Source organism: Chionomys nivalis, chromosome 19, assembly GCF_950005125.1.
Source record: "Chionomys nivalis chromosome 19, mChiNiv1.1, whole genome shotgun sequence".
Lineage (NCBI taxonomy): Eukaryota > Metazoa > Chordata > Mammalia > Rodentia > Cricetidae > Chionomys > Chionomys nivalis.
The window spans coordinates 11,181,132-11,209,123 of record NC_080104.1 but is presented as its reverse complement, the minus strand read 5'-3'; the positions used below and the strand labels follow the sequence as shown (position 1 = coordinate 11,209,123).

The 27,992-nt window shown below is 50.6% G+C and overlaps 2 protein-coding genes across 2 annotated transcripts; both read left to right on the top strand.

Annotated features, from left to right (window-relative positions):
• The first annotated feature begins 742 nt into the window (after window positions 1-742).
• Window positions 743-1,930, top strand: Tbcc (tubulin folding cofactor C). The gene has a single exon (XM_057794288.1). It carries the CDS (start codon window positions 776-778, stop codon window positions 1,796-1,798), a length of 1,023 nt encoding a protein of 340 aa, XP_057650271.1. The 5' UTR covers window positions 743-775; the 3' UTR covers window positions 1,799-1,930.
• A 12,047-nt stretch (window positions 1,931-13,977) lies between these two features.
• On the top strand, window positions 13,978-27,597 carry Prph2 (peripherin 2). Its single transcript, XM_057751947.1, has 3 exons — window positions 13,978-14,558; window positions 23,613-23,859; window positions 27,373-27,597. The coding sequence occupies exons 1-3, from the start codon at window positions 13,978-13,980 to the stop codon at window positions 27,583-27,585; spliced, it is 1,041 nt and encodes a 346-aa protein (XP_057607930.1). The 3' UTR covers window positions 27,586-27,597.
• Window positions 27,598-27,992: the final 395 nt, after the last annotated feature.

Genomic DNA, 27,992 nt, shown 5'->3' with positions numbered 1-27,992 from the left:
CGCTCCAGCGAGGAACTCAGTCTCTCTCATGGCGGTGTTTCGCGCCAGCTTCCCGCCCCAATAAACTGCCCACGGGGACCCAGGCGCCCCCAGGCCGCGCGGAGCTGCAGTGGTTGGGGGAGGGCAGGAAGGATGAGGGTTACCCGGGCGGCAGGGACCGGCTGAGCAAAGAGGTGATGGAAGGGAAAAAGGGAAGAAGAAAAAAAAAAGAGGAAAAAACCAGAGGCATGCAAGCGGCTCCCTGGCCAGCTGTTCCAGCTGCAGCTTCCTCCGGCGCGGCCCGGGAGGTGCAATAACCCCCCCCCTCCATCTTTCTCGCACTACCTGTCCCCACCACCACGACAAGCACACATTCCTCCCCACCACCCTGGAGCAGATCTCCGGCCTGTTAGGGGGTAGTAGGGAGGAGCTGGGGGGAGGGGGAGGCCTGCGAGTTTCTAACCTTGTTCTTATAAACAAACCCACATGTGCAGCTGCCGCTGCTGCAACTCACCCCACAATCCCGGATATAAGTCCTGCCCCTTTAAGAAGAAAAAAAAAGCTTCACCCGCCTGCCTCCCACCCCACCCATCCACCAGGACCTTTGTCTCCCCACCCCCTCCTGTCAACAGCCCCGCCCTCGTCCCCGCCCCTCCAGCGCGGAGAAACCAATAGGCGAAGAGGATACGGAGGGACCTGACGTCACCGCGGCCGACCAATCACGGGGCGCGTTGGTGGGAGGCCTTGCGGAGTGCGCCGGGAGGAAAGGCGGCGGGTGAGGAAGCCTGGAGTCAAGATGGAGGGTGTGGGCTGCTCCGCGGCTCTGGGCGACGCGGCCGCTGGGTCCCCGCGGGACCTGAGCCTGGTGCCGGAGCGAATTCAGAGGCGCGAGCAGGAGCGGCAGATGGAGGTGGAGAGGCGCAAGCAGAAGCGTCAGGACCAGGAGGTGGAGGAGGAGAAGAGCGGCTTCTTCGCCGCCGCCTTCGCTCGTGAGCGCGCGGCGGCCGAGGAGCTGCTGCGGGGCGAGGCGTCGGCCGAGCGGCTGGAAGAGGCGGCCAACCGACTGCAGGGGCTGCGGAAGCTCCTGAACGACTCGGTTCTCTTCCTGGCGCCCTACGATCTGCGGCAGGGCCAGGCGGCGCTGGCGCAGCTGCAGGCGGCCCTCGCCGAGCGGCGCCAGGAGCTGCAGCCCAAGAAGCGCTTCGCCTTCAAGGCGCGGAAGAAGGATGCTGCTGGGGCCACCCAGGTAGACGCCGCACCCGGCGCTTCGGCGGCCCCTTCGCCGCCCTTGGCCACGGAGGAGGGAGCTCCCGGCCTCAGCTGGGCCTGTGGCTTCTCCAACCTGGAGTCCCAAGATTTGGAGAAGAACGCCGACGAGCTGCACCAGCGCGACATCCTTTTGAGCGGCCTGACCAACTGCACTGTCAGACTGCGTGGCAACCCCAACACCCTGCGGCTGGCAAAGGCCCGCGGCTGCAAGGTCCTCTGCGGCCCGGTGTCCACCTCGGTGTTCCTGGAGGACTGTTGTGATTGCATACTGGTCGTGGCTTGCCAACAGCTCCGCGTACACACCACCAAAGACACGCGTATCTTCCTGCAGGTGACCAGCAGGGCCATCGTGGAGGACTGCAGCGGCATCCAGTTCGCCCCGTACAATTGGAGCTACCAGGGGATCGACAAGGACTTCCAGGACTCCGGTTTAGATAGGGGCAGAAATAACTGGGACCACATAGACGATTTCAACTGGCTGGCCCGAAACGTGGCCTCTCCGAACTGGAGTGTTCTCCCTGAAGAGGATCGGGACATCCAGTGGGACTGAGTACGGGCCACGCTCAGAGAGATCCCGTTCAGTTTACTCAATGTCGTCACATTGTTTATGTTTGCGGTATGAGAGGCTTGAAACAGTTGAACCTCCCCTCCTTGTGAGTTCCATTAAATTCGTGACAGCCGACAGGGGCTCTTGCTACTTCGATGACACTTGCTTGCCTGCCTTTGAGTGTGACGGTTTGAAGGAGGGGAAGAACGGTTGGGCTTTGAGGGATTTGCCGTTCTTATGGTTGACCACAGAGGGTGATAAAGTAGGTCTTCAATAAATAATAGGGGTGTCAGGAGAGCTCCGGTAGGGCACAGTTTGAAATGGAAGTGGCAAGCCGGCACAAGCTCCATTAACAGAGCTGACCTTTTCCCTCGCTGACGGTTTGCCCTGTGTGTTTTTTCCTGCGGGTTTTTAAGACTCCTTCCTGGACTTTGGAATCCAGTGCTGTGCTAGGTCTGAGGTTTTGAATGGACTCCAGGAGGCATATGAACCTTCCGGCTCTAAGACTGAGATAGTCACTATGTGTGCATCCCCACCCCCATCTTCCTTTTTCCTTTCTTTTTGCAGCCCTGGCTGGTGTCGAACTCACTGATTTCCCGTGTTACTGCCTCAGACTCCACATCAAAACTCGCATATTTTTTGTACGCTTATATTACTGAACTCTCACAGTCTACTGTTGGCACCATGTTTTACATGAGAAAGCATGTGATTGGCATAAGATCACAGCTCACATGATAAACTGCTGGAATTTGAGACTAATGTGGACCCCCCTTTTTAAAAAATATTTATTATGTATACAATATTCTGTCTGTGTGTATGCCTGCAGGCCAGAAGAGGGCACCAGACCTCATTACAGATGGTTATGAGCCACCATGTGGTTGCCGGGAATTGAACTCAGGACCTCTGGTAGAGCAGGCAATACTCTTAACCACTGAGCCATCTCGCCAGTCCCAACCCTATATTTTCTTAAAAGCCAGCTCCCATGCTTGCCCTTTATCTGGAACTTACTCTTTAGTCTGGCCTCAGAACATAGGGAGCCTCACACTTCAGTCTCTTCCTTGCTGGGATTTTGGAGTTTGAGACTGTGCTCCCAGTGGGACCCCACTTAACAGCATGCTGACGGTGCATACTGAGCATGGAGTCTGAAGGAAGGCTTCTGAATACAAGCCAAATTCAGTTCTCAGTCCTACGCTGCTAGTGGAGGGAGACATCCTGCCGAGATTTAATTTCCCCACTCACTTTGCTCTAATACCCTCCAGTACAGCCTTGTCTTCTGCTCTAGAAACCACGGCCCAGCATTCTTTGATGTAAAACTTTGGTTGTGTTTTGAGGTCTCACTATGCAGCCCTGGGCCTGGCTCTTGCTGTCCTCACAGATCACCTGCCTGTCTCTCCAGTACACCATCATACTTGGCCTGAAACTTAGTTTTAGGTCATGCTTTTTCGATTTTAACATGCCTTTTATTTTTAAATTTTTATACCTCAGGGATTAAGATACTAGAAATACCTTACACACTTATGTTTAAAGTATGTAAAATGTTCTGTCTTACTTCGAGAGGATTTAAAGTAGATGCTTGGATAAGCAAAATTGGACAGGGCGACAAAAGCCGGGGGACGGAGCATGGGTCGCTCAGGCAGAAGCCAGGTTTTCTTTCTCTCCCACTAGCCTTGCAGTGGGACACAAAGAAGTAACAGATGCCTCATCAAGCTGATACACTGCAGGAAGCACCCCACCAGTAGAGGACACTAATGACCTTACATTTAGAAAAATCCTGGCATTTGGTGAGTCCTTGTGTAGGTCGGATTTGATCTCCATTACTCCACTAGGAAAAGAAAAAGACGAATACACATAAAATATTGGGGCTGGGGAGATGGCTCAGTGGGGAGAGAGCTTGATAAGCAAGCTTGAAGACCTGAATTCAGAACCCTAACCCATGTAAAAGTTAAGTGTCTGTCTAGTCCTTTGCCTTTAACTCCAGTGCTGGGAGGTGGAGACAGGAGGATCAGGGGGCTCCTGGCGCTGATGGCCAGCCAGTCTAGCCACAAAGACCGCAGGTTCTCAAAAACTAGGATGGGAAGGCCTTAACATAGGCAGGCAACCGAGAGCTCACACCAAATCCACTAAATAAATGCCTTGAGATCCCTTAGATCTTAGAAACCTGTCATTTAGTTTTTACCTTATTTTTCCTTCAGACAGGGTTTCATGTGTAACCCAGGCTATCCTGGAACTCCTGATCCCCCTGCCTCAACCTCCTCAACGATGCTATTAGAAGCATCTACCAACACACCTAGCCACAAACCAGCAAGTGTAATAGACCTCAGAATGACAGAGCCGTTAGTGCTGGCTCTCTTGGCTGAGCTGTCCCTGTTCAGGAAGCCCTCCTTGCCTCTCTGACCCCCAGACCTCCTGCCACCTACTCACACCTGACTGCAAACCCCACCAGAATAGTTTGAAAAAAAGCATCTCCAGTATTTCTTCGAGAGTCTGGATCCCCAGCACCCTCAGGGCAGTTTACAACCATCTGTAGCTCCAGTTCTGGGGGGACGGTGGTGTTGGCGCCCTCTTCTGGCTTCCCTGGGCCCTGCCTGCAAGTGTGCGCAGGCTTACATGTAGGCAAACCGCCCATAGACATACAATAAAAGGGGGGGAAGGATTAGTGTAAAATTAATCTCCCTCTGGTTTTTATTTTGTCTATACATTTATAAACATGCTATACTGAATAGCTTTCTCTTCCTGAGTCCCAGTGGAAGTGCGCCCCGGTCTTGTGATGGATACACTGGGAGGTCTCTCGTGACTGTATGGAGTGGGATCTTGTTCTTTAGTGATTATGCAGTGTTTGTTTGCACAGGGAACCCCCCCCCCCCGTTACTTAATCAGTGTCTAATGAACAATAAAGTTTGCCAACAGCGCCACATGCACTACCAAAGACACCCATATCTTGCAGCTGACCAGCAGGGTTACGGTGGCATATGCCTTTAATTCCAGTCCTTGGGGAGCAGAAGCAGGTGGATCTCTGCGTTTGAGGCTACCCTGGTCTACAAAACAAGTTCCAGGACAGCCAGGGCTACACAGAGAAACCCTGTCTTGAAGGAAACAAAAAAGTTGTCAATTAATAGCCTTGTGTAAGAATGACTCAGCAATGTGCCACTCTGTCTGTAGGCTAAGTACCTAGGACGGAAATCACTGCATTAACAGGCTATGAGCATCTAGAATATGACATCAGTAGAATTCCGGGGGTTGTTAATTTCCAGCTGCGCAGCCTGCTACCAGACTTCTGGGTCTTGTAATCTAACTCTAATCGCTCCGCCTCCCTTGTTTAAGTCATTTCGTGCTCCTACCAAATTGGTCTTCTTCAACGATGTCACTTTTCCTAGGCTCCTGTTCTCGCGGGACTCACTCCTGCTTCCTGCATCTTTTCACAGCCTCCTGTTCTTACAGCCTGTGCCATTTCCTCATGCATGATGTGTTCCAGCTTGTCTGAACTAACACCCGTCAGTCACACACTCAACACTCACGCGCAGGCGCGCGCAGCCCCAGCTGGAAGAGCTTCACACAGGAGCAATTACCAAGCTGTAGGCAGAGTTCAGGAAACACAATGAGATGGTGTGGGACCTGCATCTTCCCGAGGGCTGAAGCTGTTATCTGAGGCGGGGAGTGGTAGGGGAGAACAAGAGTTGGAGGTTTCTGTAGGAGAGTGCAGCCTACCAGGGTGCAGGCAGCTGGAGGCTTCCTGGGGACAGGATCTTTTGCTACCTGCCACTGACGGGACCCAATTGGGAATGTCAGAGCAATGACATTTTTTTTTAAGATTTATTTATTATGTATACAGTCTTCTGCCTGCATGTATGCCTGCGGGCCAGAAGAGGGCATCAGATCTCATTACAGATGGTTGAGAGATATGGTTGCCGGGAATTGAACTCAGGACCTCTGGGAGAGCAGCCGGCACTCTTAACGACATAACCATCTCTCAAGCCCTAAATAAACTTTTTTGTTTGGTTGGGTTTTTTTTGTTTTTTATTTTTTTGAGACAAGGTTTCTCTGTAGCTTTGGGGCCTGTCCTGGAACTCGCCCTGTAGACCAGGCTGGTCTCAAACTCACAGAGCTTCCCAAGTGCTGGGATTAAAGATTAAAGGCGTGCACCACCACTGCTCGGTGTTCAATTCTCATTAATCAGCTTCCAGGCCACATGGCAGGTGGGAGAAACGAAGACAGCATCTAGAGGTCAAATGGGAGTTAATTTGGCTACAAAGATTTTCTTCCAAATCACTTAGGCTCTGTTTCATCAAATTCCATTCAGTTTGGGTCTGTGTGCTCTGTATAACTCAAATGTCACTTCCTCTGAGTTGTCCTCAGTCTCTGAAAATGAAGCACAATGTGTACACACACATACACTCTCTGTCTCTTTCACATGCGCGCGCGCACACACACACACACTCTTCATGCGGTACTGGGGATGGAAGCCAGGGTCTTGGCACACACTAGGCATATGCTCTACCACAGAGCTACTTTGCTGATCAAAATGTTTGCTTGCTCTAAAACAGTGTCTGTCTGTTGTCTGTTTAACTCTGATTGGCCTTGAACTTGAGATCTGCCTGCCTCTGTTTCAAGAGTGCTGGGATTAAAGTTGTGTGCCACCATCCCCAGCCAGAATCATATCCTGAGGCATTATTGTAATGAATTATTAAATTAGTAAAAATTGCTGCAGGAGGGGGCTGGAGAGATGGCTCAGAGGTTAAGAACACTGATTGCTCTTCCAGAGGTCCTGAGTTCAATTCCCAGCAACCACATGATGGCTCACAACCATCTGTAATGAGATCTGGCGCCCTTTTCTGGTGTGTGGGAAGCAGAATGTTGTACACATAATAATAAAAAAAAAAGTTTAAAAATAAATTGCTGCAGGATCCCTGGCAGCAGGCAGTAGGCAGGGGGTCCTGAGAGCAGCCAGTCCTAGGCAGGGACTGCGCATGAGACCATGTCGCAGGTCTCTGAAGGTGCTCATGTGGGCGGCAGGTGAGAGACAGACAGGCACACCATGCAGAGTGAGGCTGGATATTTATTGAGTTATGGAAGTATGGAAAGGAAGGGGGAGAAGAACAGAGAGAGAGAGAAAGATAGAAAAGAGAATTTAGGCTGGAAGCTGAAGATCAATCAGCTTGCCTCAGTGGATGGGGGAGGGAGTAGGCGTGGCTTGTCTCTTAAAGAGACAGGACAATCATTACTAACATGAACAAGAAAGGAAAGAGAATGAGCCAGTCTCTGAGGTCAAGTTGTTGGGTTCTCTAGTAGCTACATTAAACAAACAAACAAAAACTCTGAGACAGGATCTCATGTAGTCCAGGCTGGCCTCAAATTTGCTCAGTAGCCAATGTTAATGTTGAACTCCTGATCCCCTGCCTTTACCTCCCTTATGCTGACATGCCACTGTGCCCGGCTGCTGCAGTCCTGGTACTCAAGCCCAGGTTCTTCTGCATGCTGGGTCTTCTACCTACTGAGCTGCATCTCTGGCCCACTTATTTGATTTTTATTTCCTAGAGATAAGTCTCACTGTGTAGGCAGAATGGCTTCCAACTCATGAACCCTCTGTCTGACCGTTCAGAGTGGTGGGGGTATAGATGTGTCACCTGCTCATTTGGCAGGCTTGATTTCAGAGGGGAAAAAATGGAAGAACATGGACAGTGCAGGCCAACTCAGTCAACATTTTCTGGACTCCACGGGCCTCTGAGTCAGATGGACTTGCACATGACTTCAGCAAAGTCAGTGAAGATGAGCCATCACAGAAACACCCCAGAGACACCAAAGCTACAGAGAAACCCTGTCTCAAAAAACCACAAAAAAAAAAAAAAAAAAGAAAAAGAAACACCCCAGAGAAACCAAAGAATGATGGCTACAGGGTGTGGACAGAAATATGGTTCTAGTCTCCGAGGATCACAGGATCACAGAGCGAGGTGTCCTCAAAACATTGTACCCACGAGGGCGAGGTTTCATGAGTTTTGTAACAGAGAAAAGGAAGTTCTGTTACCAGTTCCAGCGAAGCAGAGACTGCTCTGCAGTGGCCCCAGCTGTCTGTCACAGGCGGCTTTGACTGGTGGAGCCAGAGGTCTGTTCGTGCATTGCAAAGGATTTAACTAATGGCCACAAAAGATCGGGAACAGAGGAGAGCACTAAGTGGCTATTAAAGGGGCTAATGATGTCCCACGATAATGTGGCTCTGAACCTGCAACATCCCAGTCGCTCCACGTCGCTGATGTGGTAATGGATCAGCCTTTCAGACACAGCTTCCTTCCAAGGAATCTAGTTCACAGTGTACAGAATAGAGAGAGCCTCCAGTGTTAGCTGTGAGCAAGGAAATGAAAAAGGGGGAGGAACTGCCTCTTCCTAGCCTGGGTTACTGAACCCTTGCGGGGAGGGAAATTTGTTCGTGTCCTACCATAATGAAAATTTCCAAAAGAGAACACAGGACTGTTGACTGTGAACAAGGGACTGCTGACTGTGAACACAGGACTGTTGACTGTGAGAACACGGGACTGTTGACTGTGAACACGGGACTGTTGACTGTGAGAACACGGGACTGTTGACTGTGAACACGGGACTGTTGACTGTGAACACGGGACTGTTGAGTGTGAGAACACAGGACGACTGACTCAGCTTCCAGAGAACTAGGAGTTAGATCCCTCACAGGCAGACAAAGCCACTGCCATGGATAGATAATGGAGATGGCAAACTTCCATTTTCTTCCCTAGCCTCCTGAGACAAATGCCTGGTAGGCTTTTCTTCCTGCCAGCACAGCCCCCCTTCCAATCAACGTTCTAGGCTGGCCAGCTGTGCTCAAGGCTGGCATTGAACAATCTACCCAAAGCTATGCATCTCTCAGCTCCTGATTCTTTGTTTAAGCTGATCAACCCAAAATGAGGAAAAACATTTTCCCCATGCCACCAAAAACAGTCACCGATCTCAGAACTCAGGCAGAGGCAGGTAGATATCTGAAAATTCAAGGGCAGCCTAGTCCACACAGTGTGTTCCAGGTCAGCCAGAGCTACATAGTGAGGTTTGGTCTCAAAAACAAAACTAAACAAGGGTGATGCACAGATATGTTCAGAAAGAAATAAAACCACACAGCTGTCTGGTGTGGTGACCATGCCACAGCACCTGGGAGGCAGAGGCAGCAGATCTCGGTGAGTTGGAAGGTCAGCCTAGTCTACAGAGTGAGTTCAAGGCCAGGCAGGGCTGCATAGTGAGATATGGCCTCAACAACAACACAACAAAAAGCAAAATAAGCAAACAAAATTTAAAAAAATTAAAACCGTAAGCATAAGTTCATCATACAGGAACAGATATTGAGAAAAGCCATATGCCTCCATGGTTCCCGGCACCAAGTTCAGGTACCCAGAATTGTGTATTCAGTGCCTTCACCAGCAGAGCCATTGGGCCAGCTCCATGGTTTTATGTTTTAAATATAACATAGGTAACATTTACCAATATATAATCATAGCATGATATCCTGATGAAAGTGAAACGTTTCCTCTCATGGGTCCATTTCTAGTTTCCTTTTGCTTTCCTTGATAATTTGACCTCCTCAGGGATGCTGGCCTCTCAAGAGCCTAGTGACTTCAGCATCCCTTTCCATCTACTGAAGCCCTTCTCTTATGGCCACCAGGGGGCGCACACAGACGCAACATAGGCTCAGCGATGTCCGGCGCAGTTAATCCATTGTCCCTGCAGCGCCCTCCTGTTTTCTCTCACCCGTCTGCGTCTGCGTGCTTCCCACTGCCCCCTAAATCCTGTTTCAGGACAGCTTCTAGATGCTTGAGCGAGGGAGGCAGTGTCTTTGTTGGGCAAGTCTGTGCTAAAGCTTCGCAACTCCAGCAAGCAAAATTGGTTCTTTCCAATGTCTCTGGTGGCCAGAAGTTCTGAAGTTCCAAAGTTGTGAGAAGCCAAAGTGGGACCCTAGGTAATGTTTTCTTTTTTTTTAAAGATTTATTTATTTATTATGTATACAACATTCTGCCTCGATGTATGCCCGCACGCCTGAGGAGGGCGCCAAATCTCAGCACAGATGGTTGTGAGCCACCATGTGGTCGCTGGGAATTGAACTCAGGACCTCTGGAAGAGCAGCCAGTGCTCTTAACCTCTGAGCCATCTCTCCAGCCCCAAGGACCTTAGGTAATGTATAAAACAAAACTAAAAGGCTTTACCCAAACTGTATAACAACAACTATTCCTATGACTGTTCCTATACGCCCCGAGTCTGCCTCCGGAGATGCCGTGCGCTCACGCTTCGCTCAACGGGGAAACAAGGGTTATTTTCTAAGGTGACTTCGCTGGAGGAAAAACAGCCCTTGTTTAGTGGCTTTGCTTTCATGCCTCCTCTGTGGATTTTGGTTTGATTTTTCTTAAAGACCTGAAAACAAAAATATTGGAGACAGCCTGGCAGTGGTGGCGTATGCCTTTAATCCCAGCACTCGGGAGGCAGAGATGAGCGGATCTCCGTGAGGTCAAGTCCAGCCTGGTCTACAGAGCAAGTTCCAGGACAGGCTGCAAAACTACAGAGAAACCATGTCTCAAAAAAGAAAGCAAAAAAAAAAAAAAAAAAAAAAAAAAAATTGGAGACAGGGTTTGGCTATGTCTGGTCCCAAACTCACAGTCCTCTATAGTACTGGGATTACAGGCATGCAGTAAACGCTTTGGTTACCTGGAAATTAAAACACAAACAAACAAACAAACGTTGTAGTGTGTCCGTCCATCTATTCATGCCACAGCGTGTGAGTAGAAGTCGGAGGACAACTCCTAGGCATTGGCTCTCTCCTTCCAGCACGAGACTCCTGGAGATCCAACGCAGGTTGTTAGGAGTGGCAGGCAGCACCTTTATCTCATGGGCATCTCATTGTCCTTGATCCCAAAGTCTTCTTTTTCTGGAGTGGTGGGTGCAGCAGGGGCATTTTGCAGACAGGGTTTTTCTGTGTAGCCCTGACTGTCTTGGAACTCACTCTGTAGTCCAGGCTGCCTCGACCTCAGAGATCTTCCTGCCTTTGACCCCTGAGTGCTGATCTTAAAGGCACGCGCCACCAGTGCAGTAGAAATGACTTTTTAAGCAGAAGATGATGCTGACTAGTTGAATGTGACAGAGGTGTAGAAAAACCCGGATGGTCATAGGCCATGGTAAACTGGTTGGAAATTGGTTTAACAATGATAGTAAAACACAACTTTGAAATTACAGAGGGTTGTGAGCTGGCATGTGGGTGCTGGGAATTGAACTCAGGACCTCTGGAAGAGCAGCCAGTGCTCTTAAACGCTGAACCATCTCTTCAGCCCCTACACTGTATAGTCTTAAAACTGGTGAAAATTGCTGGGCATAGTGGCACCCAACTTTAATCCCAGAACTCAGGAGGCAGTAAATTCCAGGACAGCCAGGACTACCTAGAGAGATCCTGTCTTAAAATTGGGGCAGGAGAGATGGCCCTTGCTGCCCTTGCAGAGAACTGGAGTTTGGTTCCCAGCAACCTATGTCAGACAGCTCACAACTGCCTGGAACATCAGCCCCAGAGGATCAGATGCCCTCTTCTGGCCTCTGTAGGTACTGCACCCATGTGCACATTTCCCCACATCCACATACACATGTGATTAAAAACACATCTTTTAAAAAATGTACACTCATTTAATCCCAGCACTCAGGAGGCAGAAGCAGGCAGATCTCCGAGCTCAAGGCTAGCCTGGTCTACAGAGTGAGTTCCAGGACAGATAGGACCACACAGAGAAACCCTGTCTTGAAATCCCATAGATGATAGATAGATAGATAGATAGATAGATAGATAGATAGATAGATAGATAGATAGATAAATGTATACTCCAGAAATTGAGGCAGAAAGAGGGATACTTCAAGACTAGCCTTGGCTACCTGGTAAAGTACTATCTCAAACAAAACAGTATAAAATTATAACACAGTCATGTAAGATATTACTGTTTGGGATAGTAACTCTGTATTTCCTTCCTCCCTCTCTTTCTTTCTTTCTTTCTTTCTTTCTTTCTTTCTTTCTTTCTTTCTTTCTTCCTTTTTCTCTCTCTCCTTCTCCCTTCCTTCTCATCCTTTTTGTGGTTTTTCAAGACAGGTTTTCTCTGTGTAACAAATTAAAGGTGTGTACCACTGCACCCAGTTTAACTCTGTAGTTTCCGTTCAAGTTTTTATAAACCTAAAATTGCTTTTAAAATATCTACTAATTAGAAATAACAATAAGTAGCTAGGTAGTGGTGGTGCACACCTTTAATCCCAGCACTTGGGAGGTAGAGGCAGGTGGATCTCTGTGAGTTCTAAGCCAGCTTGGTCTACAAAACAAGTTCCAGGACAGCCAGGGCTGTTACACAAGGAAACCCTGTCTCGAAAAAGCAAAAAAAAAAAAAAAAAGAGGAGGAGGAGGAGGAGGAAGAAGAAGAAGAAGAAGAAGAAGAAGAAGAAGAAGAAGAAGAAGAAGAAGAAGAAGAAGAAGCAGCAGCAGCTGGCTTGGTGGTGATGAGACTAGAAAATCTCTTCAATTTTGAAGCCAGTCTGGGCTGCATAGCAATGTAAGGGCTATAGAGAGTCTGTCTTAACAATGAAAAACAGAAGACAGAAAAACAAACCCCAAGACAGTAACAAAAAACAAGAAATCCTTACAGACTCACTAAGGTCATACTGCTGGGCAGTGGTGGTGCATGCCTTTAATTCCAGCACTCAGGAGGCAGAGACAGGTGGATCTCTGTGAGTTGGAGGTCAGCCTGGTCTACACATCAAGTTCCAGGGCAGGCTCCAAAGCTACAGAGAAACCTTGTCTAGAAAAACAAAACAAACAAACAAAAACAAAAACAAAACTTCCCATTTCTTTTTTTATTTTTGTTTTTTCCAGACAGGGTTTCTTTGTGTACCCCGTCTGTCCTGGAACTTATTCTGTAGACCAGGCTGGCCTTGAACTCGTAGATCCGCCTGCCTCTGCCTCTGCTTCTGGGGTACTGGGATTAAAGGCGTGCACTGCCACTTAAACTTCCCATGTCTATCTTTGTGACCATGGTGACAGATGTTTAATGCAATTGCTGTTTAGGTTGGTTATTTATTTATTGTTTGTTTGTTTGAGATAGGGCCTCATGTAGCTCACACTGGCTTTGAACTTGCTACACGTAACCAAGTGTGTTTCTTTTTTTTTTTAAATATTTATTTATTTATTATGTATACAATATTCTTTCTGTGTGTATATGCCTGAAGGCCAGAAGAGGGCACCAGACCTCATTACAGATGGTTGTGAGCCACCATGTGGTTGCTGGGAATTGAACTCAAGACCTTTGGAAGAGCAGGCAATGCTCTTAACCGCTGAGCCATCTCTCCAGCCCCCAAGTGTGTTTCTTTAATCGTATCTCTGTGTTTGAGGTAGCCTAGTCTACACAGTAAGTTCCAGGCCAGCCAGAGCTACACAGTCTAAGATAAGAACAAAATAAAAAAACCTCCCAACCCTCAAGATGAGGATGGCATCTGGGATTTCTTCTTTGTGATCTCATCACATGTGAGTGGGTGTTTTGCCTGAAGTATGTCTGTGTACCACTTAAATTCTGGCCCATGGAAGCTAGAAGTAGGTGTTGGATCCCTTGGAGTTATAGATGGTTGTGAGCCTCTGTGTGGGTGCTGGGGATCCCGGGTGAGCTCTCTGCAAGGGCAGTGTTCTTAATCACGCAGCCTCTCCAGCCACAAATGCTAAACCTCTCTTCTCTCAGACTCTCACAGACCCGACAACCTCACTGTCCAGCCTGTTCCAGCCAGCTTGAATCCTTTTGGTTCCGGACTTTCGAGCGGAGCTGGATCCGGCAAATACACACACGGGAGCTCCTCCCAGCCGTGTTTTGAATCGGCATGGCTTTCTCTAATGGGATGACCCTGGCTAAAGAGATTAACAACTGCACTGTGGATCCCACTTTTAATCCGCAGTGTTCGGGCTGTCCCTCCTAGGCTTGGAAGGACGCTGCAGAAACGGCGGCCTAGACTAGCTCCTGCTACCATTACTGAGTTAACGAGCATCCTAGGCTAGGGAGGCCCCAAGATGGGCAACTCCCAGCTGCTTGGGCCCAGGGTGCTCTTCCTAAGGCCCTAAGTGGTCTAGCCCCTGACCTCACTAGGGTTAGGAGTGGAAGCTGAACTGTGGGAGGCTGCCTGGACCCCACTTGGTAAGCATGGCGCTGCTCAAAGTCAAGTTTGACCAGAAGAAGCGGGTCAAGTTGGCCCAAGGGCTCTGGCTTATGAACTGGCTGTCTGTGTTGGCCGGCATCATCCTCTTCAGCCTGGGGCTCTTCCTGAAGATTGAGCTCCGCAAGAGGAGCGAAGTGATGAATAACTCCGAAAGTCACTTTGTCCCCAATTCCCTGATAGCGGTGGGGGTGTTGTCCTGTGTCTTCAATTCTCTGGCTGGCAAGATCTGCTACGACGCTCTGGACCCTGCCAAGTATGCCAAGTGGAAGCCCTGGCTGAAGCCGTACCTGGCCGTCTGCGTCCTCTTCAACGGCATCCTTTTCCTCGTGGCTCTTTGCTGCTTCCTGCTGCGGGGCTCCCTGGAGAGCACCCTGGCTTCCGGGCTCAAGAACGGGATGAAGTACTACCGGGACACGGACACTCCAGGTAGATGCTTCATGAAGAAGACCATCGACATGCTTCAGATCGAGTTCAGGTGCTGCGGCAACAACGGCTTCCGGGACTGGTTTGAGATTCAATGGATCAGTAATCGCTACTTGGACTTTTCCTCCAAGGAAGTCAAAGAGTGAGTAGCCGCCGCTCCAGGGTGGGGCACCCAGGGTTTGATTGCCCAGCCTACCCAGGGCATTTTCCTCTCTGTTGGGTATAGAATCGATCGGAGTTTTGAGGTGTGTGTGGGAAGGGAGTTCGGGGGCGTTATGCTGGACCATGTGCAATTGCCAGCATCTGGGCCCATCTGGGCCGTTCCATCTGGCTCAGCCTCGCGTCTGGCCAAGGTGGGGAAAGGTGTGGAGTGAAGATGCTTAGGTGAGCTGGAGTTACTAGGAGGAGAGCCGCAATGTGGAGCCCGTCGCACAGTAAGAATGGGGCCCTCAGAACTCACTTGGACTCAGATAGTTCTTGGTACTTATCCTGTCCCATCGAATTTCCTGTTCGGCACCTTGGTTTGCCAAGTTTTCAGCGCTTGAAAAAGCCAACGTGTCGGCAAAGAGTATGTCCTTGGTTATGGCAGAATTTGAGGTAAACCATGCTCCTGTGACGTTCAGGGAGCAGATCAGCTTGGGACTGTACTTTATTCTCAACTGCTCTGTGACTTCAGGCAGGTTGCACACCCCTGTGCGTCTCTCCCCGTCTTTCTTTCTTTCTTTCTTTCTTTCTTTCTTTCTTTCTTTCTTTCTTTCTTTCTTTTTTTTTTTTGATTTTCGAGACAGGGTTTCTCCATAGCTTCTTGGTTCCTGTCCTGGAACTAGCTCTTGTAGACCAGGCTGGCCTCGAACTCACAGAGATCCGCCTGCCTCTGCCTCCCGAGAGCTGGGATTAAAGGCGTGCGCCACCACCGCCCAGCTCTCCCCATCTTTCAAAGGAAGATACTGGAATATGTGATTTGTCTATGTCTGGTATACAGCAGGGGCCAATGAAATGCCTGCTTGGTCTGTCTTTCTCTCTTCCTTTTTGTTTTGAGTCAGGATCTTACTATGTAGTTTGACTGCCTGGAATTTCTTACATAGACTAGGCTGGTCTTGAACTAAGAGAGATACTTCTATTTTTGCCTTTCAAGGGTATGTGAACCATGCCCAGTGCGTTTTTATCTGTGTGCAGGTGTATCAGTGTAGTGTACGTGCAGAGGGCAGGGGTAACTTCAGGGAGCCGGGTCTTTCTCTCCACTGTGGACCTGGCTCTGGTTGTCAGGTATGGCGAGCGTATGGTGAGTGTGGCAAGTGCTTTTATCCACAGAGTCTTTAGCACGACAGTTTTCCAAAATTTTCTTGTCATGTGTGAAGATGAAGTCCTGTGGGGGTGGGTACTGGCGAGAACAAGCCTTGGCCTTAGCTCTGGCTGCTCGGCCCATGGATGCTCTCCAGGGAGGGGCTGACGTTCCAGGGCAGTGCCTCGCCCAGCTGCCCTTTTCTCTGAGTAACTCTGGCAAATCTCAGGGTGTATTGAACTGATGGGTACCCAGCAGCAGAATGCTCTTGAAGCCCCGAGGTTCCTGGACCGCTGATAGCTTAGACGAGGCTTTGCTTCTCAGGTGGAAGGAAGCCCCCGAGAAGGTCACTGCTTAAGATGTTGTTTTCTCTGTGGAAGGAGATTACAGCCACAAATCCCCAGCCAAGGAGAGGATTGTGACCAGCTCTGCCCTTTCTAGACGACAGGTCTGTGGGGACAGGATTGGAGGGCATGATTTGCATAAGCCGCCTCAGGAGGATGGGTAGCCAGGGGCCAAGCAGAACTCTTGGGACTATGAGAGGCCAATGTAAAACCAGATGAATAAGGCTTTCGTTTATCTCTTTCACGTTTCTTTCTTTTCCTTTTTCTAGTGTGCTCTCTGAATGGAAACCTTTCCTTTTTCCTCCTTTTCGAGTTGACTGAATGTTTCACATGTGTGTAAAGTGTTTTGAGCAGGTCCACTCCCTCCCCTCTGACCCCAGTCCCCACCTTGTTTCCTCCCAATTTCAAGTGTTCTCTCTCTGTGTGTGTCTCTCTCTCTCCTCTCCTGAATAAATGGAGTCCAGTTAGAGCGTGGTGTCTGGCCATCTTCTGGAGTGTGGATAGTTTTTCAGGGCCCACCTCCCTGAGGAAAACTGACCCTCCCTCACCGAGGGCCATCAGTTGCTAATGGCTCCTTAGTTAGAGCTGGGAATTCCTGACTGCTTCTCCATCCATGCTGGGCTCTTTCTGGCTTGATTTTGTGCAGATCTGACGCCTGTGGTCAACAGCTGCTACCATCTTGTGTGCAACTGCCCTGTTGCGCCTGGAAAGCACTGTTTATCTGTAACATTGGCTCGTGAACTGCCCGCTTCTCCCGAGATGACGCCTGCGCATCGGGAGGAGGGCTGTGATACAGGCGACCCATTTGGGGCTGAACAGTCTCTCATTCCCTGCCCGCTGGCCAGTTGTGAGCCTCGGTGTTAATCATCAGCTGCTGTAAAAAGAAGTGTCTCTGGTGGAGAGTGACAGCGCTGTGGACGGTGTAATTAGTCAGGAGGGGCTGTTTGGTACTGCGGCCATTTAGCACAGTAACAGTAAGACCCCTAGGGAACCTTCCCTCTCCCCACTTAGTGCTAGGGATCAGTGTGATGCAGGGCCTTGGGCATGCTAAGCAAGTGCTTGACCACGGGTCCACCTTCTCAACGCCTGCCTGTTGTAATAAGAGCGGCGGGGCTGCGTCCCCAGCACCCAGCCGCCCACATGACTAGCTTATGCCCCGAAATAATTACACGGAAACTGTATTTTTTTAATCACTGTCTGGCCCATTAGTTCCAGCCTCTTATTGGCTAGCTCTTACATATTGATCTAACCCATTTTTAATATTCTGTGTAGTACCACGAGCTGGCTTACCAGGAAGGATCTTAACCTGTGTCTGTCTGAAGTGGGAGAATCATGGCGACTCCTGACTCGGCTTCTTTCTCCCAGCATCCTGTCTGTTTACTCCACCCACCTAAGGGCTGGCCTATAAATGGGCCTAGGCAGTTTCTTTATTATTTAACCAATGACCTTCCTCCATCACCTGCCCATCTGCCTCCCTCCCTCCCTTTACCTGGAGGCAGGTGCTGTCCTTTCAGCTGCCCCCCAAAGCTGGCCTGGAACTCACAGAGATCTTCCTGTCTCTGCTTCCCAAGTGCTGGGATTAAAGGTGTGCGCCACCACCGCCCAGTGGGGTGCAGTTATCTTAATTCCATTGTCCTGGGAAAAGTTCACTATTGCACACACAGGAAATATCATTGGCAATGGCAGGAAGCACGGCAGTAGAAAACCAGGGTATGGCAGTGACTCCAGAGTGTCAAGGCCGGCAGGGTCTATAGACCAAGTCCTAGACAGCCAGGGCGACACAGAGAAACCCCGTCTTGAAAACTCAAATAAATAATTTTATTTTATTTATTTTTATTTTTTTTATTATGTGTACAATATTCTGTCTATGTGTATGTCTGCAGGCCAGAAGAGGGCACCAGACCTCATTACAGATGGTTGTGAGCCACCATGTGGTTGCTGGGAATTGAACTCAGGACCTTTGGAAGAGCAGGCAATGCTCTTAACCACTGAGCCATCTCTCCAGCCCAAATAAATAATTTTTTAAAAAAACAGAAAATATAAAAAAAATTCAAGAAAGACTCTCACCCATAGTTGACAGGTGGCTTTACATTTTCTACATTCTATTCTAGTATTGTTCATATTTTCTTTTATTTTTATTTTTACTTTTTTTGAGACAGGGTTTCTCTGTAGCTTTGGAGCCTGTCCTGGAACTAGCTCTGTAGACCAAGCTGGCCTCGAACTCATGGAGATCTGCCTGCCTCTGCCTCCTGAGTGCTGGGATTAAAGGTGTGCGCCACCACCGCCCAGCTCATGATCTTTTTTAAGCACTGTATACTATTCCCTGAAGAAGGATACACTCTCAGGCAGGCTCCTAGCTGCTCTCACCCCATTACTGTAACCAGAGCAGGCCTCTTTCAGCCCTTTGCCCTTTGTCTGCTCTCTTAGCGCCCCAAGGCCAGGTTTGACTTTTCTGCACAAAGTTGGTATTAAGGTACAACTATATCAGAAGGCAGAGGTAGGCAGGTCTCTGAGTTCGAGGCCAATCTAGTCTACGGAGTTATTTCCAGGACAGTCAGTGCTACACAAAGAAACCCTGTCTCGAAAGACAAAAACAAACAAACAAACGATACAACTGTGGGAATGAAACACCTCTAAGGACCTCATACCATAGTGGGATAGCCTGTGCTACCTTGGGCAGAGCTAGCAGGGGATATCCCACCATCACTTCCCACAGGCGACCAGTACAGAGATCTTTCAGAGTCACATTTGCCTGAGATTGCCGTGTTGGGTCCCAAAGGAAGAATCGAGTTTAACACGGGGGAGGAAGGGCCAAGCTCAAGGTGGAACTTTCCTGGTCCCTCTTGGTCCCTGCCCTCCTTCCAAGCACAGATCAGGGCCCCACTCACCCCACTTGCCTCCTAAGACAGCCAGGTGGCCCAGAGCGCCTTAGGTGCTGAGTTGGCTATTTATATCATCTGTTTCCCAGGTTGTGGAAGTACTCTGCCTGGGGGGAACTGGGTCTTAGGGTTTTAAGGGAAAGCCTGTGTTCTAGGCTAGCTCCCCACAGCCAAGGTGAATCTAGCCTTGTCAGGGCACCCTGCAGACTCTCCTGGAAAACGTGTTATTTGGTGGGTGAATTGATAAACCCATAGGGAAAGACATAAAAGCAGGCAGAGAGGGTCACAGGCATCCCGGCATTGTGACTTCACCCTATTCGGTGCGCAGAGGGACAGCCGGGAAAGGGCCATTCCCTTGACTTCTGAACTTTGGTAACCTACCTAAAAAGCTAGAATCTAAGACACTTTGGTGGAGAGTTGATCCAGGCAGGGGCCTTTAGAGCACGGGGCTTAGGCCAGGACTTAGAGCAAGCTGTCTTTTCCTCTCCTCCCACTTCCTCCCTCATCTCTGATACCTGATGTTTTTGATTCTTTCTTGAGTATGACAGGCACAATTCACGTCAGATGGTGAGGTGTGCTGTCAAGGGGCACCCTGTTAGGGAGACATGGCTACACCTTGTGGACACCTTGCTTACTGAAGTTTAGGAAGAGGAAGCGGGGAGATGAGGACACTCTAGAGTCTCTGCTGGCCTTGACCCCAAGACTGTTGACCTGACCCTAGCGTCAGATGCACTGAGAGCAGGTGTGCAGGCTTCATTCCAGCTGGGAACGCCTGGGGACATCTGGGGTGGTGTGGGGTGTGGTGGTGTGGTGGTGTGGGGTGGAGTGGGGTGTGGTGGTGTGCAGTGTGGTGTGGTGTGGGGTGCGGTGTGGGGTGGTTGATGGCGCGAGGCAGTGGTCCTGAGATACAGAGTAGGTAGAGGATCACCTTTTCTTCCGTTTCTGGTTTTGGTTTTTCGAGACAGGGTTTCTCTGTAACTTTGGAGCCTGTCCTGGAACTAGCTCTGTAGACCAGGCTGGCCTCGAACTCACAGAGATCCACCTGCCTTTCCTCTCCGAGTGCTGGGATTAAAGGCGCGTGCTGGCCGCCATCACCACCCGTTTCTTTCATACTTAAGTCTCCCCAGGTAGAAGCCCCCAGAAGTGGGCTGGGATGGAACTCAGATTATAGAATGTGCACCTAGCCTGGTGGAAGCCTTGGGCTCCTTTCCCGGCTCCACATAAACGGTATGGTTGCTCATGCCTGTAATCTTAGCACTTAGCACTTGGGAGGAAAAGATGAGAATCAGAAATTCAAAGTCATCCTCAGATACTTGGCAAGTTCAAGGCCAGCCAGCCTAGGATAGAGGCCTCCGCTCCCTGGGAAGCAGGTAGATTCCAGGCCAATAGGGAAGTCAGTGGGTAACTGCTGTGGGTTGTTGTTAATTACCTGTGTGGTTTTAGATGAGACGCTGTCCTGCCCAGAACCCCACTTCCTCCTCTCCAGAACAATCTGGTGGTTTCCAAGGTCCTCTTCAAAGGCCTGAGGTGGAGAGAAGCCAAAGGAGCAGTGTACTACTTGTATTGGCCCCTGCCACCGCACACAGGCCTCACAGTGACAAGTGGCCCTGCCATACCCACACTGTCCTTGGGGACATAGAAATGGCTTTGGAGAGTATATGTGCTTGGAGAGAGAGCTCAAGGGGCAGCCTGAGAGTCAGAAGCAGGACGAACGGCACCTAAGTGTGGACGCCCTCAGGTTTGAGTAAAGTCTCTTGACCGTCAGGGGTGCTTGAAGGGAGGAATCATCCCAGAGACTAAATTGTGCTCAGTGTTCCCAGGGCCCCTGGCCTTCAGGAGGGAAAGGGTAGAGAGATGAGGACCTCTGCCGGCCTCAGCCTTAGGACCACTGGTCTGACCCTCATTTCAGATATCCTTGGGGCGTACTTGAGGCAAGTGTTCAGGCTTCACCCCAACTCAGGGACATCTGAAGGTCCTGCCAACACCCCTCCAACCTGTCTTCCTGCCCTACCAAGGGCCCCCCAACCAGCACTGACCCAGCACCGCATAGGACAGGCACTGAGCTCAATTCAAGCTCCAGGAGCTTAGGAGCCAAGGGAGGCCTGGCTCACGCTGTCCCGTGCGCAATGGTGCCGGCAGGCAGATGTCTCCTGTGGCAGCCCGGGGTTATGTAGCCCTCGTCCGTCTCCTCCACGGCAGCGAGCCTTGCTCTGCAGCTGCCCTCAAAGGCCAAGCACCACAGCCACTGGCTCACAAGTGACCGTGTCCCCGTGAGGTCCTCTGGTAGAGGCTCCCCAGGTGTTCAGGAAGGCTCGTGCTTAGTCTCTGCCCAGTGAGGCGCCATTTGTGTGCTCTGCTTTTCCCGTGCGCCACGCCCTCTTTAAGCACACGATCCTCACGTCGCCCCTGTTGTGCGGCTGAGGAAGCGGGTCTGTGCTGGGCAGAAGTCAAAGTCAGTGATCCCCCCTTCCCCGCCTCATGCCCTGGCCACCTAGTGCCATCTATTCTTTAGGCAGTGCACCCTGCCCACGAATAGAGGTCAGGGCTGAAGGACGCGAAGGGTGGAGGTGCGTCATAACTCAGGCCACCGTGTGCAGTCTTCCCACAGCCCTAACCCGCTCGGGTGGAAAGCGGCAGGCGTCTCGCCGAAACGGCCCCACAGCTGTGTCTACACACAAGGGTGCTCAGCTTATCCTGGAAAGAGAAAAATGGAAATTCAGATAAGTTGAAGGTTGCGAGTGAGATTGCTTATCTACTGAGGGGGGCAGGGGAAACCAGCTCCCCCAAGTTGTCCTCTGATCTATCTCCACGTGGCGCCATGATACATGCGTGTCCCCCGATAATAAATGTGAGGGGACCGTGTCCTCTCAAGTAAGATATCGATGAAGTCCCTTAAAACAAAGCAAAACTCAAGACTCCAAGGTGAGAGTTTCCATCCACTGGGTCTGCAGGGAGCAAAGCTTGGACTATCGTGGGCGTGGCTGGGAGGGCGTGGGCGTGGCTGGGAGGGGCAGGTTATCTCCCTTGACTGACTGGAAGCGTGACACAGCTTCTTAAGGGAGAAGGACGACGGGGACAGGGCAGGATCACCCATAGGCACAGGGCACTTCTTCTACAGATTCTCCATCTGTATTCTATACAAACAAACCTATGGACCACATGGTCCATCCCCACATCAGGCTGCCACAGATATAGCTCACTGAAACAAGAAAACAAAACAAAATCCAGGACACTCTCCATCAGCAGATGCAAAAAGACGCCTAAGGCTAGTATGTAAAGCTACCATGTGAACTTTCCATTTCAAAAAACAATTGTTATTATTATTACTGGTGTGTGTGTTGCGTGCATATAGGCACGTGTGTTCTGCGGCATGCCCGTGGAGGTCAGAAGACAACCTGTGGGACTGTTTTTTCCTCCTACTGTGTGCTCCTAGTGATGAGAATCGGCCTTCAAGCATGGCAAGCCCCTTTACCCACTGAGCCATCTTGCCAGCCCCCATGTGGGCTCTGACAGATGGGGTGCTAAGGCAGGCTTGATTTATTTTATGTGTATGAGGGTGCATGGGCTCGTGTGCTCATGCATCTGTGGACACAAGGGCACACGGGTGTGTGGAGGGCCAAGGGTGACCTTAGGTATCCTCAGGTGCTGGTCAAGCAGCTTGCACTGGCTAGCCAGTGACTTCCAGGAATCCATCTGTTTGGTTCCCTAAAGCCCAAGCCCTCAGGGCAGCAGATAGAACTGGGGTCCTTCTGCCTGCGTGGTCAAGCACTTCACCAATCTGAGCTGTCTCTTTAGCCTTTATCTATGTATGCATCTTTGGAGACAGAATCTTATGTAACCTGAGCTGGCCCTGAATGCACTATGTAGCCAAGGATGCCCTTAAACTCCTAATCCTCCTGCCTGTACCTCCCAAGGGCTGGGACCACAGGGTGCCCCACCGTGCCCAGCCAAACACACACACATCAAAGTGTGCTGCGGGAGGAATTTTGTCACCCCTGGTCAGGAGGCACGGATAGCCTATGGGGCTGCGAAGGAATCACCGTGAAAATTCTTTTTGGATTTTGGATCCCTGGGAAGGCACAGCATACCCTAAAGAAACCAGCACAGGCACACAGAGTGGCTGCGAGCCTCGCTTGGCAGTTCGGAGTCAAGGATTCAGTCTTGTTTTTCAAAGCGGGTAGGGAGGTTTCTCTGCTGTGAGGTTAGAGATGGGGGCTGTGTCTGCCCCCCAGTCTTCGTGTCCTGCCTCTGCACAGATCCCGGGCCAGAGTAGGCCTTCCGGAAACATCTTTCTAGAAAGGGCCTTGCTCACGAATGGCCTGTGAAGGGGAAAGATGGCTGCCGAAGGGGTGAGGGGTTAAATTCTATCAGTAGCAGCACTCACCTCAATCCTAGGTCCTTAATTCCTACTGGCCTGGAGTGGATCCAAGGAGTCCCTGCAAGCTGGGGGCCTGCCTGGCAACATAGAGTGGCTGGGTACATTTCTGTGTTCCCTCTGCCTCCATCTTACGGACCATGCACTCCAGGAGGGCAGGGATGGGGGCAGAGCTCACTGCTCTGTCTCTAGCTCCAGCACAGAGGCTGCTATGTGGTGGGTGCTGGTGGGCTGTGAGGACTGAGAAGCGGTTCTCAGTGGGCGGCCCCCCCCCCCATACTGTGAGATGTCCTGAACCAGGCTGCTTCTCTTCCAGTCGCATCAAGAGCAACGTGGATGGGCGGTACTTGGTGGACGGCGTCCCTTTCAGCTGCTGCAACCCCAACTCACCACGGCCCTGCATCCAGTACCAGCTTACCAACAACTCGGCACACTACAGCTATGACCACCAAACCGAGGAGCTCAACCTATGGCTGCAGGGCTGCAGGGCTGCCCTGTTGAGTTACTACAGCAGCCTCATGAACTCCATGGGTGTGGTCACACTCCTCGTCTGGCTCTTTGAGGTAGGCCACAGAGGACAGGGAGAGGGAACCTGCCTGACTTGGCTGTATGTGGTGAAATCAGACCTGGGGAGCAAACCTTCAGGGTCTCATGTAATCTAGGCTGGTCTTGAACTCAATCTATAGCCAAGGCTAGCCCTGAATTCCTTATCCTCTTAGCACTGCCTCCCAAGTGCCAGGAAGCGTGTCCATCACTGTGTCTGACTTCTTTTTGTTGTTGAGACAATCTTACTATGTTGCCCATGCTGGCCTTGAACTTACTTTCTCCTGCCTCAGCCTCCCTGCTAAAGCTGGGACCATAGTCTGTGCCACCATGCCTGGCATCATTGCTTACAAAATTATTTAGGTAAGATCAACATAACATTAACCTTTTCTTCTTTATTTTACTTTCTTTTTTCTTTTTGTTTTTTGTTTTCAAGACAGGGTTTCTCTGTAGCTTTGGAGTCTGTCCTGGAACTAGCTCTTGTAGACCAGGCTGGCTTTGAACTCACAGAGATCTGCCTGCCTCTGCCTTCTGAGTGCTGGGATTAAGGGCGTGCGCCACCACTATCCAGCTCTTCTTTTTTCTTTTTGATATAGGGTTTTTCTCTTTATAGCCCTGACCATTCTGGAACTCTCCATGTAGACCAGGCTGGCCCCAAACTCAGAGATCAGCTTGCTCCTGCTTGCTAAATCCTGGGATTAAGGGTGTGCACAACCATGCCCTGCAAAAATCATGCCATTTAGTGTATTCATAGTAACGCCTGTCTGCCCCCTCAGTCTAGTTCTAAAACACCTCATAGCCCCCCAAGGAAACTCTCAGCACCCCAAGTCTGTGGCAGCTATCCGTCTCTGTGCTGTGTCGGGCCCTTGAACTATGCAACCTTTTATGTTTGGCTTTTCACTTAGATCGACTTGGGGTTCCTCTTGTGCTTCCGCTTTTTGCTCTGAGGTCTTAGATGGTTATAGTGATGTCACGTGGGGACAGCAGCATTACCTCTGGGGACATAGACAGTGACGTCACTGGGCCCTTCAGTCAATAGGGTCTGCGTGGACTTGTGCTTTGTGTGTCGTTGTGTGCAATGTTGGTCTAACTGTCAGCGGGTCCACTTTATGTCATCCGCAATATGTAGTTCCTCTTTCTGAAGCTCTGGAGCCCCATCCCCTCCCCTGTCCAATTCCTCCTTGGAAGGGCATTTGCACCCAGTGCTGGGAGCTGTTCCGGGTGCTGAACAGGCCACAAGGTTCTCAGGTGTGACTCAGGTATGACTCAGGTGTGACTCAGGTGTGACTCAGGGCGCCTGCACTGAGCAATTCTTGCCCCAGAAAACCTAGGCTCCAAAATCCAAATGTATCAAGACAGAAACATTAACTGAGACAGTTTCCTTCTATCAGAGACGATTCCTTGAATCTCTCACGTAGTCCATGGACGAGGACAAGGGGGTATCTACCTAGGTCTAAACCATACGTGAAATGACATCGTGGCTGGACCACATCCAAGGCTTTTGATATCGGGGCAAAGGCAGCACCTCATGGCCATTTATTAGCTGACGATGCTTTGAGGTAGCCTTGGGAATGATGGCTTGAGGGGAGCAGCCTACCCCCAGGGTGACGGTCAGCACTGTTTAAACCCATGACGAGATGCCTGTCTTGAAGACTATAGAGGAGCACCTGGCCTCCTAGGTCACTGCTGCTGGACCCCCGCTCACAGGGACTGGTTCACTGGGAACAGGGAATCTGGACACCCCAACATCTAGTGAGCAGAGCTGCTGGCAGAGTTGTGACCTTGGCCATGACCTTGCATCACAGGTCAGGAGATGAGCAAACGCACGCACAGGGCAGATGCAGAGTCCACGGTGCAGCTCCTTCAGCAGGAGGCTGTCACGGTGCAGCAGGCTGCTGTCAGCAGGAAGTCGCTTTTCCCATTGTAGAACATACAGCAATCCCTAAGATTGGCCAGTCACTATGATTAGATGCTCCTACAGTTAAATCCTCCCCAGTGCACCCACTGGCAGCTGTTCGGTGAGATGCTGACCCACCCTGTGTGGTCTGGGCTGGGGCGCTGGTGTATGGGTGGGGAACACCCCTACTCCTAAGGATCAGCCTGGAGCTGCAGGTTGCCATCACTGAAATCTGGAAGCCAGAAGGTGTAGCCATTGTCTCCTGGTCTCCCAGTCAGGCAAGTACAAGACTGGGCTGCCAATCCAGGCACTTTTGGCTCTAGGGTCCGCTATAGCGGATGCTAGTGCAGAAATGCAAGCAGCCGGTGACAAACATCCATTCATCACCACACGAATGACAATAGATGACCCCACACTGCAGGGTTTGCAGACAAGGAGGTAGCTTTAAATTTTTTCAGATTTATTTTGTGTGTGTGTTGTCTGCACACATGTCTGCGCATCATGTGCATGTATGGTGCCAGTGGAGGTCAGAAGATGGGGTGGGGGGGGGCTGGAGAGATGGCTCAGAACTTAAGAGCACTGACTACTCTTCCAGAGGTCCTGAGTTTAATCCCAGCAACCACATGGTGGCTCACAGCCATCTATAATGAGATCTGGTGCCCTCTTCTGGCATGCAAGCATACATGGAAGGAATGTTGTATACATAATAAATAAATAAATAAATCTTAAAAAAAAGAAGAAGAAGAAGACGGAGTTGGATTCCCTGGATGGTTATGAGCTGCCTGAGGGTGCAGGGAACCAAGCCTGGATCCTCCGCAAGAGCTCTTGACTGCTTAGTCTCTTCCAGGATCGGAAAGGACTTCTTTTGTTTGGTTGGTTGAGACAGGATCTCTCTACACAGTCCTGACTGTTCTGGAGTTTTTTGGTAGACCAGGCTGGCCTTGAACTCCAGAGATCCATCCACTTCTGCCTCCCCAGCGCTGGGATTAAAGGTGTGAGTTACTGAGCCTGACCTAGGAGTAACTTTTTCAAAAATTATATTTGTTTTTTGTACTTTGTGTGTGTATGTTTGAGCATGCGTGCGCCACGGCACACTTGTGGAGGTCAGAGGACATCCTGCGGTAGCCAGTTGTCTCCTTTCACCATGGGGAATTAACCTCAGGTTGATTCTTGGCAGCAAATGTCTACCTGTCAAGCCACCTTGGTTGCCAAACCAGGAGGTGACTTTGTGACCCTATCCACGAAGCTGCTGACATTCTTATGGGCCAAGAAACACACTTAAAGGGTGGGAGGGCTGGTGTGTCCAGCAAGGTGGAGGCAGGAAGAAGGGGAGGGAGGGGGCGGCAGGGCACTCACTCAGGGTTGGCTCTGGATTAACAGGCAGCTGTGGAGAGCCAGGATGATCTAGGCAAAGGATATTACATGTTTTACCAGCTGCAGGGAGTGGGTGGGATGGGGCGCTGGAGAAGGAGGCCAGGGTGGGATGGGCCCGGCCTTTACCAACCCAGGTTTGGTGCCACCGTCAGTTTTAGTACCGCACCTGGGGAGATGTGTGTTGCTGGCGCTCACATTTTCCAAACAGCCCAACCCTTACCTATGCCCCATGTCTGCTCTAAGTCTTGGCTCTCCCCATCAGGTGAGCATTACTGCCGGACTCCGCTATCTGCACACGGCGCTGGAAAGTGTGTCCAACCCCGAGGACCCCGAGTGTGAGAGTGAGGGCTGGCTGCTGGAGAAAAGTGTGCCCGAGACCTGGAAGGCCTTTGTGGAGAGCTTTAAGAAGCTGGGCAAGAGCAATCAGGTGGAGGTCGAAGGCGCAGACGCAGGCCAGGCCCCAGAGGCTGGCTGATGGCTTGGGATCTCTCCCCTCCTCAACACTTAGCGGACTCCAGGAAATGTGGATACCCCCTTGTCCAGCTGAAAGCCCGAATTCCCAAGAAAGCCGGGCACCTACTGACTCCTTGACAGTGGGCTTTGAAGTTCAGGGTCCTTAGGGCATGCGACAAACATTTGTGAAATGGCTGCAGTCAAATGTGCGTGAGTGAACCCTTCCCCATGGACATGCAGTCTCACGGGCTGGCCGGCCCAGGATTCATCTCCGCCCCTGTGAGTCCAGCTCTTCCACAGGTGACTGGCCACACCAAGGCCCCTGCCCTGGTAGTGTCCGCCTCTTCTCAGTTCCAAGTTCTGCATCCAAATCGTCAATCACTTGATACATAAACACAAGGGTGAAAAAAACCCTAAGGGTCATGTTTT